Source organism: Xylocopa sonorina, chromosome 7, assembly GCF_050948175.1.
Source record: "Xylocopa sonorina isolate GNS202 chromosome 7, iyXylSono1_principal, whole genome shotgun sequence".
In the NCBI taxonomy this organism is placed as follows: Eukaryota; Metazoa; Arthropoda; class Insecta; order Hymenoptera; family Apidae; genus Xylocopa; species Xylocopa sonorina.
The window spans coordinates 8,825,734-8,844,178 of record NC_135199.1 but is presented as its reverse complement, the minus strand read 5'-3'; the positions used below and the strand labels follow the sequence as shown (position 1 = coordinate 8,844,178).

At 31.4% G+C, this 18,445-nt stretch overlaps 4 protein-coding genes across 10 annotated transcripts; 1 reads left to right on the top strand and 3 right to left on the bottom strand.

Annotated features, from left to right (window-relative positions):
• Positions 1 to 4: 4 nt before the first annotated feature.
• On the bottom strand, positions 5 to 2,710 carry LOC143425581 (sorting and assembly machinery component 50 homolog A). Its single transcript, XM_076898497.1, has 8 exons — positions 2,518 to 2,710; positions 2,190 to 2,267; positions 2,000 to 2,074; positions 1,704 to 1,922; positions 1,346 to 1,560; positions 876 to 1,254; positions 495 to 789; positions 5 to 366 (listed from the first exon to the last, which is right to left on the bottom strand). Exons 1-8 carry the CDS (start codon positions 2,536 to 2,538, stop codon positions 182 to 184), a joined length of 1,467 nt encoding a protein of 488 aa, XP_076754612.1. The 5' UTR covers positions 2,539 to 2,710; the 3' UTR covers positions 5 to 181.
• A 971-nt stretch (positions 2,711 to 3,681) lies between these two features.
• Positions 3,682 to 9,624, bottom strand: LOC143425051 (anoctamin-1-like). Of its 6 annotated transcripts, none has more exons than XM_076897507.1 (12): positions 9,606 to 9,624; positions 9,418 to 9,550; positions 8,724 to 9,067; positions 8,499 to 8,624; positions 7,955 to 8,434; positions 5,879 to 6,272; positions 5,570 to 5,802; positions 5,300 to 5,497; positions 4,797 to 5,226; positions 4,511 to 4,716; positions 4,161 to 4,436; positions 3,682 to 4,086 (listed from the first exon to the last, which is right to left on the bottom strand). In XM_076897507.1, exons 3-12 carry the CDS (start codon positions 9,036 to 9,038, stop codon positions 3,772 to 3,774), a joined length of 2,973 nt encoding a protein of 990 aa, XP_076753622.1. In that variant the 5' UTR covers positions 9,039 to 9,067; positions 9,418 to 9,550; positions 9,606 to 9,624; the 3' UTR covers positions 3,682 to 3,771. The 6 variants fall into 6 exon arrangements, with proteins under 6 accessions (XP_076753622.1, XP_076753625.1, XP_076753624.1 ...); XM_076897510.1 differs by lacking the exon at positions 9,606 to 9,624 and having other exon boundaries at positions 3,682 to 3,836; positions 3,947 to 4,086; positions 9,418 to 9,589; XM_076897509.1 differs by lacking the exon at positions 9,606 to 9,624 and having other exon boundaries at positions 8,724 to 9,088; positions 9,418 to 9,589.
• Positions 9,625 to 10,039: 415 nt separating this feature from the next.
• On the bottom strand, positions 10,040 to 11,519 carry LOC143425040 (prenylated Rab acceptor protein 1-like). The gene is made up of 4 exons (XM_076897491.1): positions 11,284 to 11,519; positions 10,767 to 11,000; positions 10,487 to 10,686; positions 10,040 to 10,414 (listed from the first exon to the last, which is right to left on the bottom strand). The coding sequence occupies exons 1-4, from the start codon at positions 11,352 to 11,354 to the stop codon at positions 10,308 to 10,310; spliced, it is 612 nt and encodes a 203-aa protein (XP_076753606.1). The 5' UTR covers positions 11,355 to 11,519; the 3' UTR covers positions 10,040 to 10,307.
• Positions 11,520 to 11,579: 60 nt separating this feature from the next.
• Positions 11,580 to 16,995, top strand: LOC143425039 (wee1-like protein kinase). 2 transcript variants are annotated; one of them, XM_076897488.1, is made up of 6 exons: positions 11,580 to 11,691; positions 12,383 to 12,539; positions 12,611 to 12,928; positions 14,170 to 14,488; positions 14,572 to 15,454; positions 15,616 to 16,995. In XM_076897488.1, the coding sequence occupies exons 3-6, from the start codon at positions 12,676 to 12,678 to the stop codon at positions 15,928 to 15,930; spliced, it is 1,770 nt and encodes a 589-aa protein (XP_076753603.1). In that variant the 5' UTR covers positions 11,580 to 11,691; positions 12,383 to 12,539; positions 12,611 to 12,675; the 3' UTR covers positions 15,931 to 16,995. The 2 variants fall into 2 exon arrangements, with proteins under 2 accessions (XP_076753603.1, XP_076753605.1); XM_076897490.1 differs by lacking the exons at positions 11,580 to 11,691; positions 12,383 to 12,539; positions 12,611 to 12,928 and adding an exon at positions 14,031 to 14,094.
• Positions 16,996 to 18,445: the final 1,450 nt, after the last annotated feature.

Here is an 18,445-nt window from a genome sequence, read left to right as displayed (position 1 = left end):
GGAATGTGATTTATAATAGCTTTTATTGGAAATGCTTTTCCAGGATGCTTATTCCTAATGACATTAGAATGTACGTTTGCAAGAATAACAAATTTATAATCGTAATTTATTTTACATTAAATGCGCAGATAAAAATAATACAAGGTACACCATTTACTACCCGAAACAGGAATTATTATATTTATAAGTACTGCAACCCAATACCGAATTGAAATTGTTGCAATACGTCACTTCTGACAAATGAAATAGGCATAACTAAATTTAATTCTACTCTTGCTATGTTTCCAAGTTTCATTGCGATACCGCCACCAGCCGCGCAACAAACATTTTCCGTAAAAATTTTCATATTTTTCTCATAACTGTTAGCTGTAAATAATAAAAAATTGTCTATACTCTTCGTTATCATTCTTATATCTTATATAAAAATGATATAAAAGATATAAAAAATATAGAAATAAACCGCATTACGTCTGTGGATAACGTAAATAACTTACCAAATTTAAATGGAAAATTCGATACGTTTCCACCATTGATGAATCCGTGCAACTTGAACAGATCACCGAAACCATTACGGCCTGGTCTAAATGGCAGTGGCGTGTACAAATGAAGAGCAACAGCCCAATATGCATCACCACCTATGGAATTTCCATCATGTCGAGGTCCACAACCTCTCATGTCGAATCCTCTGAGATTCAATGGCCCACCCAGAAAGAATCGGTCGGCGATGTTTATTTTCATATCGTTCGTAATGCCTCGAAGTAATCCAGATTGAAAACCCAGCTGGAAGGTCTAACGAAATTTCTATAATCAGACAAATCGTACAGGAAATAAATCATTTAAAAGTCTAGTCCGAAACTGAATTGAAAGATACTTGCAAGGCATTCATGTGGCGTCCAATTAGTTTGCATGATCAATTCATTTTTAACGAACCCGATATCTCCACCGAGTCCAGCTATTTCTGTCGAAAACTGTATGAGACTTCCCATAGTAGGAAATATTAAGGAGTCTCTTTTATCGATCGAACAAATATGTCGTAGTGCAGACTTTAAATTTGGACCGCATTGCTCTCGAACACGAAATGATGTTTGTTTGGAAGGAATGATCTCCCTATATGTAGCTTCGTATTGAAAATTGTGTTTCAATGTACCTACTCCATTTGAATTAAGAGCAAGATCTAATAAGAGGCCTTTGTCACTTTGATTAAAACCAGACCACGGAAATCTATTGCGCGTGTTAAATACACTACCAGTTAATCTGTGGAAAGAATTAAATCGTTAGAGAGAAGAGAAAGCATAAGAAAATATTTAATTATCGTAACATTAATAAATTTCTTTTTCATACATACACTGTATGAAGCCGACTATCTACAAATGGTTTAACAGCAGATACACTAACATTAGTTGAACTTTTCGAACCATATGAATATTCCATCTGAAGACGTTCACCCCTTCCAAACACATTGGGTGCTTTTGCTTGAACTATAACTGAGCCTTCGTTGTTTCCAACCATAGTACTAATTCCACCTGTTAGGCGCCTCATTTCACGTACAATAAAAGTGACCTGACGGAAGAGCATAGTTTTAAGCTTTCTGACAAGAATACAATGTATTGTCTAAACAAATGATATGTGATTGAACTGAAAAGAATTAAATCTGAGAAATTACTTATTTTTTGTTGAATTAGTGTGTAATTATATAGACCCACTTCAACGCCTTCTGGGGTAGCATGAGGACCTTGACTGGTGTCAATGAAAATTCCAACATTCCCAAAACATCCTAAGCCTTGTAACTTTTCTCTAACTTTAGACGCACGTAGCATAACATCATAAAAATCTTGAGCTTTAAAAAGTTCTGTTACTTGGACTTTAACTATGTCATCCTTTGTCCTTATAAGCCCATCTACATGTATCCTGTCAACTCTTGCCTAGTTTACAAAATGTTCAGCCTCAATATATCAATTTGTATGGTAAAATTAGAACTCACATGTATTAATAGATATACCTTTACTGAATGCAGATCAATGGGTTCATCTCTTGTTTTTTCAAATAAATTCATTTTTTTATTATAATGTGCTGACTGAAAACAAAAGTTGGTGTTTCATTTTATACTCGTGAAAAGCAACAAATGGAATGAAACTTTTCGTTCAATGGATTAGATAAATTTAAAACACAGATGCATGTGTGCTACTTACAGAATCATCCTTTTTAATATTTTGTCTCCGATTAGTTTCCCTTGAAGTTTCATTTATATTTTTAGGCATGTTTGATTCCTGAAACAATAAACAGTAAAAGTGTGAAATGCGAACGAAAAATGTTTAACTTGAGATAACTTGGGAGAAATGTAATAAATGTACGACGACAATCTGTATAATGAAAGAAGGAATACCTAAAATTAATAGGTCGTCTAATGTAACCGTAGAATTCAAAATAATGTTACGAATTATTATTAGAAATTACTCATGCCGTAAATTAATGGTATCAATTGTAGGTTATACCGTAGCTTTCTAATAATAAGCGTACCTTCGCATGAACAGTTCCCATTACTTTTATTCTTCTTCAATTTAATTTACGTTGCTTATGTAAGAACTCGCATTAAAATATTTTATCAAATTTTAGTAGGACGTTATTAATGCTTGGTACAAAAAGGATGTAAATTTTTTTTAAATTAAATGGTCGGAATGACTGAGAATAAGTAGTGTGGCATTCTTAACACCGGTCCTATGATATCGCCCTCTGCAACTCTCTACGACCGTTTGTAATAGCAAACAAACCTAATTGCGCTACTGTTTTAACAAGACTATAACGTTACATTTATTTAGTCATATTGATGCGTTAATTTGGAATAGAATATGAAATATGGACTTTTATATTTATCATATATTTTATTTGTAATCTTACGGCTACTGTCTCTTTTATAAAAATATTTGAGTTTATTTCAACAAGTCTCAATTTTTTGTCATGTTTTACAATTTTATTTTCACAAGTTATATTATATATAATACAACAATTATATATATAAATGTATACAGATCTTGTAAAAATTGCGGATTGAAGTTCTGTAATTATAATTCAAATATAGTCGAGGTAGAGTTTCCTGTGTCATCAAAAACAATAGATAATATATAGGAGTATTAAAACAAATACATATTTATTATTATGTGGTAATAGTTAATCGTTGTATAGTTTTAACAATGATTATACTTAAAAATTTACCTCACGAGTAAGAATTATTAGTTACAGGAACTTTGAAAAACAAAAAATTTAGTACTTACATATATAAAAGTAAACTCTGATAAATATCATAACAGATTTAATAGATAATAATAACATAATACGATAATTAAATAAATTAATTGTATTATGATAAAAAACGCATCCCTTTATTTAATAAGTTAAAGGCATTTATTCTTCTCGTTTATAAAAGAGAATGCTGTTCGATTTGTATAAGCAAATACTTAATTACATTCATTAGATTCATTAAATATAAAATTCCAGCATTCAAATTTACCGTAATGAGAATCCTTCAACTTCTTCTATGATTAGACATAAAAATGCCTGATTATTAAAATATAAGCATTTATAAATAAAGAATATCTTTCTCTTACTTTTATCTTATTATGGAAATCAGTCATGATATATCTTTCTGTCAAACAATTCTTCAATCACATATTGCAATTTGCAATCTATAATAATAAATCTGGCACATGTAAATGTGGCGGACGTCATAGTGATGAATTTTTATCGATTCTGTCTTTTATTCGTTAGACTATAAAATCATAGTGCCGCAGGACAAACGGGTGCATTTGTAGTTGCTGGTGATATAGGACTCCCATGAACTTCTAAATCAAATTCAGAATTAGATAAACTACTTCTCATGACCCGATTCCAACGATTTGTATTTTCGTTTAATGCAATGAGATGCTGGTTCATATTTGGATCGTCAGCGGACCTTTCACATGCTCGAAGCGCTTCTTGATGAATTATAATCTCATTAGTTATATATGCTTCGCGTCTGATTTTATCTCGTAATTTCGGATTCATATCTGGGATGCACCATCGTACAAGTATCATTACAAGGGCAACAATATTCTAAAAAGTGTCAAAAATGTTAATAATTAGATTTAATTTTTGACTTCAATATTACATTCAGGATGTTACATTACCTCGAATACAACAATGAACGCTAATCTTGCCGCAAGCACATGCCAAAACATAGTTGTATATTTATATTTATCCGGCGAATCAGGTGGTTCTCTGTAATCTGAATATCTACATATCTCAACTTGACTATGGAGAGGTTTTGTACCATTTTTGAAATCACTAGTATTAAATTTGGAAAGTGAATGCTCCAAAAATCCTTCTAAAGAATAATTGTCAGACACAGAGATTTGATAAACTAATCTTGGTATGAAGTTTGAAGTAAACGCTATGATAAATCCCTGAAAAATTTGATTATAAATGTATTATAAAAACTATGTCAGCTAGAAAGATTATTTTTCGTAAATGATCTTACATTAGTTACAACAGACAACTTGGAAATGGAGCCAAGGATACGATACCATATACCGATATCTATAACGCGTTGCCCAACTGGTCTTCTATACATGACCAACAATTTTTTCGCGTCTAATCGCATTTCGAAGACGTTATTTAACAATGCAAAAACTGGTGCCAACGGAAACGCAGCAACGAAGATAGTAACAAATCCATATTGTAGCACTATGACGAATAAAATATCGAGATGATTAAATGATATATGCATAAGTCATAATATGTTTAAATAAATGTAATGCAGTTACCCATTTCTAAATATTCGGGAAATAAACTTCTGGGCCCCCATTCTACTAACTTGTAATCTTTGATCCATTGAAGATACTTTCGAGCATTCATTTTCTTTTCTCCATTCTCTGTTGTCATACTCATATGTACTTTTAAAGTATTTAACCATTTATAAAATAGTGGAAATAACATTTCTAATATTGTATTTAGCGCCTGTTTTCCGATCATAATAATGCTTAACTGTATGCACAGTTCCAATAGGCAACCACCAGGACCACATTCTTCTTGTCGATATTCAAAGAACCGAACATATCTGCCAGGGTAACCAATGAATTTTCCCTTGAAAAATGCTATATAAAATATGGAAGCATAATAGTTAATGAATTCGAGCAAATATATCTTCAGCGTCAAGCTATCATCAAATTCAGTTTGAGTTCGAAGAAGTTCAATCTACAAAAAACAGAAATATATATATATTAGAAAAATAATAAGATACAAAAAATCATTATTATTATTGAAGTACCTCTGTTAAATATTCCGCTATCCAAACGTAGATCCAGTTAAATACTATGATGCAGCATAAATTAATACTAGCTGCAGTTGCTGTTGTAAATAGTATTGCATAACTTGTTACCATGGGATGTCCATAAACGCTCAATGCCGTTAAGACAGACATTCTATATAGAACAACGCCTAATACAGCAGCCATTGCAATTGCAATCTATGAAATAAAGTTCCAGCAAGAAATATAATTAATAAATTCATTTTTTTCTTATATTTGATATTAACAAACCAGTAATAAAACAACGGAAAAACTGAGAATCGTAGCAGGAACTCTCATTTTCCAAAAGGGAACTTTTGGTTCTTCTGTATTCGTAATAATATTGAGCGATTTCTTTTTTATATGCGCTAAACGCGCTAAATACTGAGGACGGGGATGTTCTTCTTGAATATCCAAACCAGTCAAATCCCATCTGTGAGTTATTTCAGCTGAGTACCTTTTCCACAATTCCAAAAATAATGTAGCTAAAAAATGTTATACAAAATTTAAGTCAATAAGAGAAATGCTTGTGCATATAGTTACTACAACACTATTACATACCCCATAAAGACATAAAAATAGAAAAAAATACAGTAGATGGATTATCGAATAAGTACGTAATTCTTGCGTGCGTACAGGTCTCTTTCAAGTCCCAATAATCACAAATATAATCACATACTGGACACATTTCAATTGAACCGTCCTGGTTGCAAATATCTTCGCTTAGCTCGTTAGAGTACAATGTCGCGCAACTATATATGAAACATAAAACACCGACAATGCTAGCGGGTATTAACATGTGCGTGTAGAATCCAAGCCAAGCAAAGTAAAGACCTATCTTTACTCCAAAGTACTCTTTGACGTAGTCTAGCGGTTGATAATGAAGACATTTTCTTAGACTTGCCCATTCTTTATACAAAAGATATCTCATCGAATCTGGCGATTGCAAATCACCCTAGAAATAAAAAAAGAATATTATATTTTGAAAGTGAAAAATTGTATAGGTTTAGGATGTTTAATTATGGATACATATTTTGCAGAATATTAGGATATGTAGATACAATACAAGAAATACTTCTCACAAATAACAGTAAACATGTTAAAACTTAATATACTATTTTTGTGCTGAAAATGGACATTTAAATGGCCATACGGTTTTCAGAATGATTTTTTATCTTTAATCTCTGTTTTATAATCAGGATAAGCCAGCTATCTTAAATCATTAAGGGGATACATTAACGGTACATTCGGTGATCAGTCAGGTATAAGGGTACAGGTATAATACAATGTCTAGTCCCGAAGGCGCGAGTTTATTGCCGTCCTCAAATCATGTTTTATATTATCTACAGAAAGGATGTTGTAGTATCTTTTACAGTTTTCGTTTCCCATCGTGTATAATAAAACCGTTATTTACACCTTAATGAAACTTTAAAAATAATAAGTGTAAATGTTAATATATAATATAATAAACTAAATATTCACGATGTATTTATAAAAATGAAATTGCGTGAAATTTCTAAAGTACCAATGATCGCAATAAAATAATAAAAAAAATAAATCAATATTAGAGGCAATACAATTGTTGAAAATTTTACATTCGTATTATTTGTATTCTCCGGAATAGAATTTCATATATATTTTGAAACTCATAAAGTCCGACAATTAAAAACAAGTTTAAATGTACAATTGTATAGTTTACTGTACCCACTCTAAGAACCCACTCTAATAGACAAAACGATAATAAAAGTTCGGGTGGCCGTATTGAATGTCCGTATCTACGTAGTCAATACTCCTCCCTGCTCCATAACTGTACCCTATCCACCTAGGCGCGTCAGAGTGGATTAGGGCAAGATATGAAACTTTATAGACGTTTTGTATTCGACACAAAGTCAAGCAGGGTGGTAATATTCGAAGACGAGAGGCTAGTCGTTGTCCAAATTATTAAAGACCCTTCTATAGTAATCTTTCAATGGATAATCCTCTGTTTGGAAGGTGTGAGCAAAGTTATGTATTGAACAAGTGAATAATAGTAGAGCTTGTCGATTTGCTCTTGACTAAGAAAAGGGTATTTATATACCTGACAAGGTAGTTGTCTTTCTGTATGAATAGTCGTGATATACTCACTTGTTTCGTTTTATACATACCGTATCGTCATCATCATGATAGCAAGATCAAGTATTGTTAGTATAAATAGTATTGATAACGTTTACACAGTCACATGATAAAATTTGATAGAAAGATATACAATAAATCGATTAGTTATTTACTAATCTTTTGTCGTCATATCAAAAGCATACGAGACTCGTCCGAGTTAGTATCGATACTAATACGTAACAATGATAGGAAACAAACTTATACATGTCATCATTGATACGATAGGGACAAACGAAACAAGTCATCCTACTTGTACGTGACCAATTCCGGATATTCCGTAAGTTCGAAAGAATATTATAGAATTTCGGATTACAACTCGTGAGAAGCTTTGTCATAGTCAAACTTTATGAAAAACTCAATCATGTTCTGAAGTCATAATCAACTAGATATATGGAAGAGTATCTATTGTTAAGCCTTAAAGTTTGACTATAATCAAATATTAGAATAAAACGGCAAAAATAAAAGATAAGTAATATAGCTTACATCGTGAAGAGGATATGCGGCTACATATGCTTTTTCTGAAATTAATCTTTCTATGCCAAATGCAAAATCATCATTCTTGGTTTCAGTGAATCTGGTTCTATCTAAGATGAACTGTACAATTCTAGCGCGTGTTGCGGCAGTGAAAAAGTTGGGCAAATCTAAATCAAATAAGTACTCCTTATCACGGCTATAAATAGCCGTAAAATTGTGTTTCAAAGTTGGAAATATCGTTTGGTCTACATAATATTTTCTCACAAATTTTTTAAAAAATGAATTGACTTCTTCTATTAATGTGTTAGCGCGATTCTCAGGAGTTGTCATGCCAGGTAATTCTTTCATTGGCAGTCTAAGTTTCAATATTTCAGAATACCGTCTTAGTACTTCTCGTGGTGCATGTATTTTAATAAAATGTAGACCATTTGGTTCTGCTTCTTCATATTCCAATTGTAAGCCTTCTTTTTCCAAATTTTTTTCATATACCTAGAAATTGAAAATGAACATTAGATGAAGGAATAAAAAATACCTTGATTGCACAGTTACTTACGCGTCTGTATTCAGTACAGCGATATGTTTGAGCTCCCGCATTGTATTCATCCCAAACAAGCACAAAATCAATTGTACGAATTTCATCTCGAAAATATAAACTAAAAACTTCTTCACACTTTGAAATCTAGAATTAAAGAAATGAATTATCATATCATAATTAGGATATTAACAATCTCAAAGATAATATTTAAAATAGCTTATACAATTTTAATTTTAGATTTACCGATCTTTTATTGTTTCTCAAATCTGTACAACTACCATCAATGACTGTTTCACTTAAATCATTATTAAGAGTTGATAAATCATCATTACAAGATTGTTGAATGTCTTCCAAGGCGATTGCGCTATGCATACTGTTTAAACTGCTCATGCTTCCAACATTATTTGATGGGATATTGTGGACACTTCGGTACAAAGTTTGTATGGATCCTACATTCAAATTGCTTCGCACCGATCGGTAAAGACTTACTTCAGAAGTATTACTTCTAGAATTTCCAGAGTTTTGTATGCAAGGTACCTCTTCATCATCTTTTTCCATTTTTAATTGAATTGATCAGTATTCAAATCCTACTTATTTGAATCGGACAACTTATAATACATGCATGCCAAATAAAAAAAATTTATATATTTAGAAAAATGTGCTATACAGCTCATATATCATGTTACAAATAGGTTTTACTCAATTCTATGTTACGACTTTTATAACAAACCAAATAAATATGGATATACATGTACATACGATAGCGAAAATTATACCAATATCTATTTAATTTATATTGTTTCAAATAACATTGACATGAGAAATAAATTCCAATGTAAAATAATATAACACAACAAAACTAATATTGTTAACCATAATGTTCGTTAAATTCTCTATGTGTAAAACCACTAATTAAAAAGATATATAATATACTTACTATGAATTTTTATAACGTTTCCATTGGAAACCTTTTATTCCGGATGCTGTACAGATAGGGAGCAGGAAATTGCCACATAACTATACCGATATGTAATTCCATCGTCTACTGACTTTTAACCCTTGTTTTACTACTACACATTTATTGTGTATTCTAATTTGATCGATTAATGTGTAGACGTGACGTACATTAAGTGTAATAAATTAATAACAAGGATAAATGTAAATAAATGCTTGTAATGATGAGAATTTAACATTTCCTATGAATCATATAGCTGTGCGTAACTATGCAGTGCCATGTATACAATAATGTACGGTAAGCGATCACGTGGTTAATACAAATTAACATCTCGTTTGTTTGTAGTTCGATTTAATATTAATTTTACGGCAAATTGGACAAACATCCATAAATTTGTGTAAATATGGACAAATGTAATTTTATTATAGTTTGTGTATATAGAAAGAAAATGTTTTGCTTAATAACAATTTTTAAAAAGGAAAGCAAAATATATCTTGCATTCCAATTGAAGGACACACAAAATATCTCATCCACAGGTGTAAATGTTAAAAATATTATTAATAAAATAATTATTTTTAAGTTGTAATATGCATAACAAATAATATTGTCACAAATAATTCTGTTTTATTGAAATTCTACAAGTATTTTTTGTATAAAGTAAGAATGGTATAAAATTACAATTTTTTAGTACTTTATATATAAAAGTAATCTATAAGGAATCTTTAATTTGGTGTATACTTGTTATTCAATATTGTTTCTTCCTACTAGTCATTAAAATTAAAAAATATACATGTCTTTATTAAATTTATATAAATATTGTATATTATACAAGGTTTAATTCCATTATATACACCTATACATTATGATACTAATCATACTTCTTGCATAACTAAAGCATTAAGTTCATCTTCTCCTGGACATAATACAGAGTCAATATTGTAGAATGCGGCATGTAAAGTTATTAGAGAAGTAGAAAGACCTGAAAGAAATTTATATGTAAACAATTCTTATACATAAAACATGTAAATAGAAGTATATTTAATATATTTACCGAGTATCCAAAAAAGAGCTACACCAGCACCGACCAAGTAGAAGATTGGCAATGAACAGACGCAGACCAACATATAAATTTGAGGTAGTGTCAACTTATGATTAAATATCATGAGTTCCTGTTTAGCATGATGCTGTGATACCTTGTAACAAGTTCCTAGCGACGCAACAACAGCAAGCAGCAATAGCGGCGATGTGATCCTAATTTTGTATAATTTCTTTTAAATGATAAATGCATTATATTTAAGGAAAGTAATAAGCTTCATATAGTAAAATCTTACAAGCAATATATAACTACGCCAATAAATACAAATACATAATTGCTCTGGAAATATTCAATGTTTTTCATAAGTCTTTTACTCAATCTTGGTAAACTAGGCGATGCCTTCATATTATTTGTATTAAGAAACAAAGACCATGGCCTTATATTAGCTTTTCTGTGTTCAATCCATTGATGGGCTTGCGGATATCCTATGTTACTGAGTGGCAATTCTGGTATCTGTAGGAATTCGAGCCTGAATAGGAAAAATGTATTAGTTTCATGAATTACTAACACCTCATTGATATAAAAAGCCATTGAAAATCTAATAATAAATAATGAACTATGCTATCAGTAAATAAAACTATCCAGCACAAACTTGTCCGAGGTGTTATTATAAAAAAATTATTCGAAAATATCATAACTTCAATTAACCAAACAACAAGATGTCACTGTCACTGTCTTCGTTGTAGGTTAGGTAACAAGCGTTTAACATTCTGTTTACGATTATTATATCCTTGAATGCGCTGAAAGATTACCCAGAGCCAGATTTTTTATCTTGTTGCGGTATCTGCATATCGCCCGCAATATCGATTTCTACGGCTGCCATTCTCCTTTTGTTTTCGATGCTCGGACCTTTCTCAGAAACGAATACACGTGACAAAGAAACGACAACTATCTTCTCTGTTTTAGTTTTTTATGCGAAGCCTCGCATCCCCACCGCGAGGCGTCTGCAGCCTCGTTTTTAGAAGGGACCCGTCGTAGGCAGTAAAATTCCCATCATATCGCACATCGAACTACTATGTTACCCCTACCACTGACACCACTACAGCGACACAAGCCAGCGTTCGCGCATACAAACGCTACAGGTTGCAGCTGCTCGATAAAAATTCTTTTACTGCCTCCGTAAAACTTCTTTCACGAAAAGGGCTCTTTGTCTGAGTAAGGTAAAGGACGCGAAAGATTTTCCCTTTCTTACGTGAGTTTTCAATGCTTTCGCCTAACAGGCTTAAGAAAATCTCTGTTCTCTCACATCTTGTACTGGTACACTTCTTTTTTGCATGTAATATTCTTTTTTACTAAATTTTCCTTTTAACTTGAACATTTCACTTTCTTCCTCCCATTCTGGAAATCAGAGACTATGTATCGCCGTGCCCTGATTTCTCGATATTTTCGGCTGGAAAGAGAAGCGAAACTGTACAAACGTGCTTTACGCCTTTGAGATTAACAAACAGTGCGTCTACATTGTTTAAACAAATTTTATATTTAACTATATTCAATTAACTTGGCACGATTTGTAGTTCGTAATTCTATGAAATCTTTTATTCGATTTAATTTTACGCATCGCACACTCGCAAGTTTGTAACACGCAACGTGTATTTACGTATTACTAATTTAATTTGTTAATAACGCTATAGCATGTGAATTCATTTGTCACAAGGGGAGTAGAGAAGATTTAAATGTTATGCGAGATCGTTGGCGTGGGGCGAAAGTTGTTTTTATGCATTATTCGATGGGAGTACGTCGTCTATTATAAAAGCATCCTTCGATTTCGTGCAATACTCTCAACGAATAAAGTGCGATATAAAATTTTTAGAATTTTACTGAGAATGGTTTCACCCTCGAATGTGTGTGCAGATGGCGTTACTTTATACTACCATTGTGAATAACCGTAGCCAATAAGAGGACGCGTTACATCGAATTCAATAGCCTCTCGTTCTCAAGGAAGGCTCTGATTGGTCGCCCCTAATTTCCCAAGCAACATCGGGCCACCCGCCATAACGAACGTAGCGTGGTACGAGCGATTGTTTGAATGAACGTGTTCAAACGTAATTGACTATATTTAGTAATTAGTATTTATTCCAGTTTAGCGTAGACAGTGTATACGAGACAGTTGCATGCGAGGAAACTTATGGTGACAGTTTGAAGACATGGAAGTCGTGCAAAAGTTGCATTTCAACGCATGCGACATTCAGGACGAGGAGCTGAACATCAGCTGTCGTACGAATAGCTCCGGTTGTGATGTTGACGATATTTTAGATTCTTCAGGAGAGGACCTTGGATGTTCACCACCACTTCAACCAAGGAAATTATCATTTAGCAACACGATGAACTGTAGTGACAGTGAAAGTAATCAATCTGTGCCAATTAATAACAATAAGACTCCGATCAGCAACGTGACAGGTTAGTATAATTTCGTGATTTTGTACACTTTTGCAAGCTGTTTTTATACACGATAACCTGAGTGCAACTTGCTTTTTAAAGGTACTCTCAACTGTCATATATTTTTCTTCCATACACAGTGTTATGTGAATAGTTATAAGTTTGTTTTGAAACTGCTTACTGCTTCTTAAGTATATTGTATTTTGCGTGCTTTTGTGTTTTTAAATAGCAAAATTTTCTAGCACCATTCTTTCTGCTTATTATGCTTATCATTTTTTGGAGGCTGTTTGTATGCAATTTTTTATCAATGTATGAGATAAACTGGAATTCTTTGTTTAAGAAAATCCCTGACAAAATACTTATTATATTTATTTGTGCATTTTCTATTTGAGTGTGTCAGATTGCATTCTTTAATGTTTAATTACATTTATTTGTAAAAAATTATTTAATTTTAAGATGTTCAAAGCAACAATTAAATTATGCATGGCGTGGATAAAATTGATATTTATGTTAGACAATTGTTTTCCATCATGCATTCATGTATATAATAAAAAAGTTAAAAAAATGATTAAAAAATTACTATTGTCAGAGATGTTTTTATTATGCTAGATAAGAATATTTAAGATATACATGTATATGTGTCTATATCTGCATGTTTAATTCTTAAGTATAATTGTAAAGAGGAATATTTCCTCCAAAAAATATAGTATTTATACATATATATTTTTATATATTGTTTTATATTAAAATTTTATGTAAAAATGTTACTTGTTACTATCATGAAAGTATACAATGTATATATATGGAAAAATACTTTCTTGTATAAAAAATATGTAAAAAGAATATATACTTTGTCCTTTTTTTGTAAAATAATTAAAAAAAAATGTAATTACATGTATAATATACATAAATTGTACCTTCTTTGTATTGCTATAATATAGCAATACATTGATTTTGTTAATTTAAAAAAAATGGAAACTTATTTTAAAAAAAGAGGAATAACTTCAAATAATAAAAGAAAAAAAAAATATATATATATATAAAAAAAAAAAAAAAAAAAAAAAAAAAGACAAGAAAGAAAGAAAAGAAAAAATATCAAACATTTTAAAAAATATGACACAAAAATAAAAAATATATATTTATTTAAAGGAAAGAATGCAACATTTGCATTGTAAAAATCTTTTTGGGTATGTGGTTTGGATACACAAGATATTTAAAATCTGTAGGATACGATATATGCTTTACAATAATGTGCATTGCAGGTACATCGAGAATTAGGATTCCACCTCGTGAAAATACATGTTCTCAGAAAATATCAATGGCATGCAGTCCACCTTACAAACGAGTTAGAGCTTTACGTCTTTTTGACTCACCTACCACCCCAAAGACTCTAATGGAAAAGAGTGCCATGCATACACCATTTCCTTCAAAATGTACTAGGTTATTTACATTAGATAAACCTAGACCTTGCAACTATCAACACAAATCTGATAAGCCTGCTGCCAATGTGAATCCCTTCACACCAAATGGAATGTTATTAACTGCAAGAAAGCGTACTAGATCCAAACGTAGTCTCAATGGGTAAGTATAACTGTGTAAACTGATTGGTCTGTGCTCTGCAAAAAGAAACCATTCTACTTAACTATATTTCTTTTTGTTACCAGTTCTCCGGACATACAAATCCCAAAGTTCGAGCTCGCCGATTCCGAAGATTCTGACAACGAAATAGAACAGGCTACAAAACGTGTAGCGTTGCAAGACTCTAATATCCCACGATATCATCAAGAGTTTCATGAACTCGGTTTAATAGGAACTGGTGAATTTGGATCAGTATATAAGTGTATTAACCGGTTGGACGGATGTACATATGCCATTAAGAAAAGCATTAAACCTGTCGCTGGAAGTATTAATGAAAAAAACGCGTTAAATGAAGTGTATGCGCATGCTGTACTCGGTAAACATCAGCATGTTGTAAGATACTATTCTGCATGGGCTGAGGACAATCACATGATCATTCAGAATGAATATTGTAATGGTGGCAGTTTGGCAGACGCGATTATAAACATGGAAAAAGAGAAAAAGCATTTCACTGAAGCGGAAGTGCGACAATTACTGTTACACGTTGCTGAAGGTTTAAGATATATCCATAGTATGCAATTAGTGCACATGGATATTAAACCTGGGAATATTTTTATTTCTAAAGAGAAAAGGTTACTCGCGGTCAATTATGATTCAGCCGATGACGGTTTTGATGAAGAAGAAACCGTGGAGGAGGAGATTACATATAAAATAGGAGATTTGGGTCATGTTACATCTGTCAATAATCCACAAGTTGAGGAAGGGGATTGTAGATATCTACCAACGGAAATATTACGCGAAGACTTTAGTCATTTATCAAAAGCCGATATTTTTGCATTAGGGTTAACTGTTTATGAAGCAGGCGGTGGAGGCCCATTGCCTAAAAATGGTCCAGAATGGCATGATATCAGAAATGGAAACTTGAAGGAATTACCACATTATAGTCGTGATCTCAATGACTTACTAAAAGTAATTATAGTATTGCCTTTTATATCGTATTAAACCATTTAAAATAATTAATATGTACATGTATATTTCCCAGATGTTACAGTGGATCACACAAGTAACTGGAGAGCATCGCATGAGTTACTTTTACAGAACTAATTTTATTTGTTTCTTTTCTTTTATAGCTAATGATTCATCCGAATCCTGAAATGAGACCATCAGCAGTATGTCTTATACAACACAGAGTATTATGTCCGTTCGGAAATAAAACGAAAGCTCAACTTCGACGGGAATTGAACGCAGAGAAGTTGAAAAACGAAATTTTATCGAAACAGTTGCAAGAAGCAGCTAAATGTTTGAAAACCATTGCTCCGAATGTAGCGGCTATTAATAATACGATGAACTCTGGAGGCTACAAATTGAGACCTACGCCAACTAGAACATCGTCTCGAGTAGTGGGTAAAAAAGTCAATAGAAGCAATAGCACTACAAACTTTTAAATGTTCTGTGTTATATTTGTGTCAGACTAAAGGAGAGAGGGGTAAAGGTGCTTAAAGAAAGAGAGAATATTTTTTTAAGTGCCTTGACATTGTGATATGAATTAACTTTAGTTTATAAGTAAAACTATGATCAATATTTGATAGTACGAGAATACAGTAGTACACAGAATGGGATTGTACGATAGCCATGGGGTATACTCTTGCAGCGATGAAGGTATCATATATTAATAGAAAATATAAGACGAGAAATCATATGCAGCTAACTTCATAGCCATTTCATGTTTCATCATTAATTCGAATTCTTTAAGATGGATAATACAGTAATTCGATATTATTCATTCGTATACATTACGTTTGATCTCTTTGTTTTATATATATAAGATAAAAAGTAGGTGCATAGGATTTGATGGAAAAAAGATTATTGCCATTGTTCGCCATTAGTTGACTTATCTTACAAAGCATATGGAATATGACAACATCTATTCCTTTACAAAGAACAATTTTAGAGAATAATTGTATTAAATATTTCTGCATGTGCCTTTGATGTTCTTGTTACAAGTTTTTACTTACCCATTTTGTATAATTGCAAGATATATATATATATAAATATGTATTCATTTTACAGCACTACTATTTTCTTAGTCCAATCAAACAGTATTATGAAAGAAGTAATATTGAAAGAAATGGAATGAAAATGTTTTTAATGTCAGTTACTAATTAATATTTTAACATATTATATGTGATATTTGTTCTTTTTCCGTTTTTCTGTTCGAGTAAATAATTGGGCGTACTAACAGTAGACTGTAACGAATCGTTACAAATACATTGTATTTTTATATATAGATATTTGCATATAATAATAGTTCAGTGTTGTATATTGTTTAGTATATAATTATTAACTAATCTCTGTATTATCCATCGTTGTTTACTATTCGATTTATGCAAAAACGGTCAAATATCTACATTCTTTCTGTTTAGTGTGTTTTTCATATTTAGACAAAAGACTACCACTTTATGATATTGTACACATTTTATATTCTTTCACGACATAAATTCAATATCTTTAGGGAACTACTACTGAAGGAAGCAATATTATCAACAAGATAAAGGTTTTTTTAAAGTCTAAATTGATTACTGACATTATAAAACTTCATCTAAGCATAATTCCTAGCCCTAAAACTTACAATTTCATTCTGTGTATTCTTTATACAAGAGAAAATAACAACTCTTAAAATCACAAATGATTAAAAGAGTAAATCTTTGGACGTAAATCGTTTTAAGTTTAAATTATTTTTATAATATTTTTTTATATACAGTCCTATTTTCTTGGGCATGCTCTGAAATTCGTATTATACAATTATCCCTTGTGTTTTTATTACATATACAAATGTTGGATAAATACTGATGTATGATAATCCGCGTTTCTAGCATAGATGGTACTACTGATTAGGTGTTTCTTATTTTATTTACTAATACGAAAATTCACAAAAAAATGTATTCGTTTCGTTGTCAAATATGTATTTAATTGGAGAGTACTACAAATTTTTCTGTACTTGGACAGCTTGACCTTTTCTACTTCACTCTCTCCTTTTTTTTTATAACAACTCTGTGTTTCTCAATTTGGAATGACAAAACCTAACGATTTACCATGGTATAGTGGAATTTAAAAGTCCTGTATCATATAAAATGCATTCAATGAGTATCCTTGTTCCTCAAAGTAACATCAATTAGATGTCTTATGTACAATTTACTTGGCTTTCGGCTAATAAACAAATCAAAGCCTTTGTACCTTGATTTCATATTCTCGTGTCACTGAGCATGCTAATATGTGATTTCTTTTTTTTTTATATTTACGTTACTAAAATATTTTGATGTTTATATTTAAAAAAAGGAAGTTGTAGCATGTGTAATGTGTTGCATTACTTAACAAATGATCTGAATTGCAGTTTTCGATATCATGAGATTTTTCGTTGTAGTTTGCGTTACAAACTACTTGTCTCTTACTCTGCGGTATAAACCTCGATTTTTAAAACTAAGGTATATTTGAAAATTTTCTCTGTTTTGTTTTCAAAGTGTTAAAAAGATAATACAATCTAATATTAATTCTTCTCAGTGTGTAATCTTGTTTACAGACCAATGTTATGTGTTTTAGTCATAGACCGCGCTATGTATAAAAGTTACAAAGTTTTGTAGGAAAGAAAAAAATGTGAATAACTAATAGAGGCGTTGTTTAAGCTTCGAAACTGTGCCAGGAAGGGTGGACCCCATCTTATGGCACTAAAATAATGTGGCAATATGCCACGTTTACATGCACTGTGAACTGTTGTTTCATTAATCTTATTATTATTATATTATTAATATTATTGTATTATTATTATTAATATTATTATTATTATTGTAATAAATAATTAATGAACAGATTCTTTAGCTTTTCATTTCTATGTTCATTAATAGTTGGTAGAGTTTCAAGAATCAATTTAAAAATTGTTCAAATATAACGTATAATTCCACGTAT